Below are 3,787 nucleotides of genomic sequence, written 5' to 3'. Positions count from 1 at the left end.
AAACAGATTTGCTTGAAAAATCCCGTGCTATTCGTCAGGCTAAAGATGAGCGAACATTTCATATCTTTTACTATTTGATTGCTGGAGCTTCTGAACAAATGAGAAGTAAGTTACTTGATAACAATTCTTCCATCTCATTAAACAGCCTAAAAAAATGGCTTACTTAAGTAATCTATCTTAATTTCTTTAATTGAACGTCATTCAATATTTTTGGTAAACAAACAGCCATAGAAATAATTTTCTCAAGTGAACTGTAAAAAAGCTTCAGTTGGTGTATATCTGTTTGAGTCAGGTGGTTTGCAGTTTATAAGACGTTTCAACTTACAGGAAATGCAAACTCATTGAAAGCCAATCTTGAATGTTATCAAGATGAACAGGGAAGAGCTGTTCATTAATTTTTTACACAAAAGAAATTGGGGTTCCCAGTAAAATTATTGGCTAGCAGTTTTACAATCGATTAAGAGAACATCTTTCTCTCAGCGTATGATTTTAAAAACGGGGATTCAATATAACATGTTGGAACATCATGGTTTAAATACAGCATCTTTCCCTCCACTACTGGTTGCCAAATTATGTATAAAGCAATGGATAATTTTGTATTTTCTCTGGTACTTATGCTCCTTACCTAAGAATCTGTTGCTGGCCACAGTACAGGCTGAAAAATCTTTTGGTTTGACCCCCTGTGATTGTTACCTGTTTCCATTCTTATTATTAGCTGGTATGAATCCCCAGGTCTAGAAGACAAAGTGAGGTGTAATTCTGACTAGGTTACACACAGAATTAAATGAAAAATTTATGGGAAGAATGGCTCTGATTTTTTGCATGGGGTGCAAAACTCCACTGAGGGACAGAGACATTCCCTCGTTACTAATGAAAATTTGAAACTTAAGGCAATCAAACTTGCTAAATGATGCGTTATTTTGAAAATATTTGTCCACCATAAAATCCTAAAATTTTCCTTTGGTGAAAACATAATTTTTTTTTGTTGTTGTTCTTTGGGGGAACCCATGAACGAACAGTATTAAGCTGACATACTTAACTCACACTTTTCTTCTTTGTCTTTTAGATGATCTGTTGCTGGAAGGCTTCAACAATTATACCTTTCTCTCTAATGGTCACGTGCCTATTCCTGCTCAACAAGATGATGAAATGTTCCAGGAGACCTTGGAAGCCATGACAATTATGGGCTTTACTGAGGAGGAACAGACAGGTGAGAACTGTTAGCAAGACTGCATTGAAGGTATACATCTGCAAGTGACACGATATACAGATGCAAATGCACAGCAGTTAATTTTGTGTAGAGTAACCTCCTTGCAAAATAGGCATGTGAAGTAAGGTTTGTGATCTTGCACGAAACACAAAGTGGAGGATTCTAAATCTACTTATGTTGTTCAACCTCTTTGCCTCTTATTTCCCCTGAGTAAAACTAGTACCAATCAACTGTTAACCTAACTACTGTTTCTAGGAAGTCTGCTGTGAATTAAAGCCCCTGGATTTTCCTCTTTCTCTCCTTTACAGGAAGTATTAGATGAATTAAACCATAGATGTCTCATGGAAAGGAAAACATTCTCAAGCATGGATCTGTTTCTTCCTCACATTAAGCTTTAGATTGGAACTCAGTTCTGTGTGATCAGGAGTTTGTAAACCTTTGTTTAAACAGGGTGATGCTTTGAGAAGTCTTGTGAGTATGAGGAGATATTCACAAGGAGACCTTGCAAGGAGATCTAATTATGATCTCACTGCTTTTAGATTGTTGTTAGAAAAGATCTCTTAAAAAATATCACAACAGTGCCCTACCTTTTCCCATTATTGCAGTAGGTACTGTTAGGAGTCAAAGAAACCAATACTGAAAACTCTTTGCATACTGCCTCCTTCAAACATTTAAACTGGCAGCACTTGCTGTGAACAAAGTAAAAAAAATATTGAAGTTACCATCTACATTGGAAAATAAGAGTATACATCATCAAAGAGTAGTTATCTCTGTGATACACAGAGCAACTGGTGATGTGCAGGGCAGCTATATGTAGTAATTTAGCAGAGAATTAAAATAATTATCACAATATTTTGCTTTCCACTTGAATGAAGAATCACAAGTCTTTTTCTTATTCTTTTAAGTCTTATAAATTCAGCAGACCTACTTGTAGAAGGAACATGACATGCACTCTTGACTCATTTGAACTGAGCACAGTTGTCAGCATGCAGAACCACTAAAAGACATAGTGTTTTCAAAGGTAATTTGTGCTTACGAAAGGATAGATTTTAGGCATCTCGCTAACAGAACTCTATACATACTCAGAACAGAATACTGAATTCAAGCCAGCTCTAACAATGCTAATGACTGTTTAATGGCATTTTTTCAGAACTTTTCAATGAGTTAAATGAAAAAGTTACAAAATATTACAATTTAATTTTGAAATATGTGGATCAGGCTCAAATAGCTCATATTCACTGTTTGGGAGAAAAGGGACATAAAAACAGACAGCATGAACAAACAACTAAACTACCTTGACAATGTGGGCTTACCAGAGACATCAAATAGTGTAGCATTTACCCCTCACAGTTACTAAGAGTGTGCAGGATTTTGTCTCATGCCCATCAGCCTGAATGACCCATGGTTGCAGTTGCCATGCCCCAAGTGACACCTGGTGGCAGAAACATCGTCACCCCATCACTTGAGCCTTGGACCAGCTGCCGCAGCAGGAGCTGATCTCCATCACCTCTCAGCCCTGCAAGAGTGACTAAGGGTACCGAGAAAAAAATGTCTTGCCTTTCAGGACAGCCGTGATAATCCCACTCCTGGTAAATTCAGATGATAGTACTGATGAAGACTGGTTCATTCTCCAGCCAGGGCATATGCAGTGGCATTGTCAGCAGCATTCTCCATGATATCAAAAGGAGTTGTATTACTGACTGAACCCCTTTCATTTCATGCTTTAAAATGTAAGCCCATTAGGGCAGTATTATTCTCCTGTGTAAATCTATCAAATGAATAAATTGATTAGATTAATATGATCTCACCTATAACATAGATTAATATGGTCTCATCTATAACATAGCAGTAGATTTTACTACCTGAGGTAAGGCAGCATCACATTTATATACGTTTTAGTAAGCAAACATTAATCAATTAGTTTTCTGTATTCTGGCAGTAATTCTGCAAAAACTTGTATGCATTTAGTTTTAGTTGCATGAGTGAAAAGCCACATGTTCCTGCATAACTTGAGCTTCAGAAGTGCTACACATTTTTGAAGCTGTTGGTAATTCACAGATATGTTTGATTTTAAAGACAGAGATACAGATTCTCCAGTGATCAAGCGGGAAAGATGTTACGGGCCACTTTAAGTGGAAGATGAATTCCTGAGACCTGGGGATCTGCCTGGTGAACCAGCACAGCTTAACTTGGAGGTGCTGGTGTTCCCAGATTGGCCTGTTTACTCCACTGCATGAATTATCTGAGTGGCTCCTCAATCAGCACTCAAACTCTTGAAGTTTAGAGCAGTCTTTTAAAGCAAACCTAGATCTTTCCACAGAGGTATAGACTACCACAGGAAATACAATGAACTTTCATTATTGCAGAGAATAGAGTTTTCAAAATGCGTCATTCCATTCCTCATTTATTTTATCTGCTTATCTTACAGCTATATTGAGAGTTGTTTCATCTGTCCTACAGCTGGGTAATATTGTCTTCAAGAAGGAGAGAAACACTGATCAAGCTTCTATGCCTGACAATACTGGTATGATTTGTCATTTTAAAAATTGAGTTAACATTAAAAAAATAAATAAAATA

At 37.0% G+C, this 3,787-nt stretch overlaps 1 protein-coding gene across 4 annotated transcripts in view; it reads left to right on the top strand.

The window, feature by feature from the left end:
- Positions 1-3,787, top strand: part of MYH11 (myosin heavy chain 11) — a 60,691-nt gene that overhangs the window by 33,073 nt on the left and 23,831 nt on the right. For all 4 annotated transcript variants that reach the window (XM_080557345.1, XM_080557347.1, XM_080557344.1 and 1 more), the window contains 3 exons: positions 7-105; positions 1,067-1,210; positions 3,639-3,734. In XM_080557345.1, coding sequence (XP_080413471.1) covers positions 7-105; positions 1,067-1,210; positions 3,639-3,734 — 339 coding nt within the window. The remainder of the gene's footprint in view (positions 1-6; positions 106-1,066; positions 1,211-3,638; positions 3,735-3,787) is intronic.

Source organism: Anser brachyrhynchus (assembly GCF_964034855.1).
Source record: "Anser brachyrhynchus genome assembly, chromosome: 15".
NCBI lineage: Eukaryota > Metazoa > Chordata > Aves > Anseriformes > Anatidae > Anser > Anser brachyrhynchus.
Note: the sequence above shows the minus strand (reverse complement) of the source record. Positions and strands in the feature narration are given on the sequence as shown.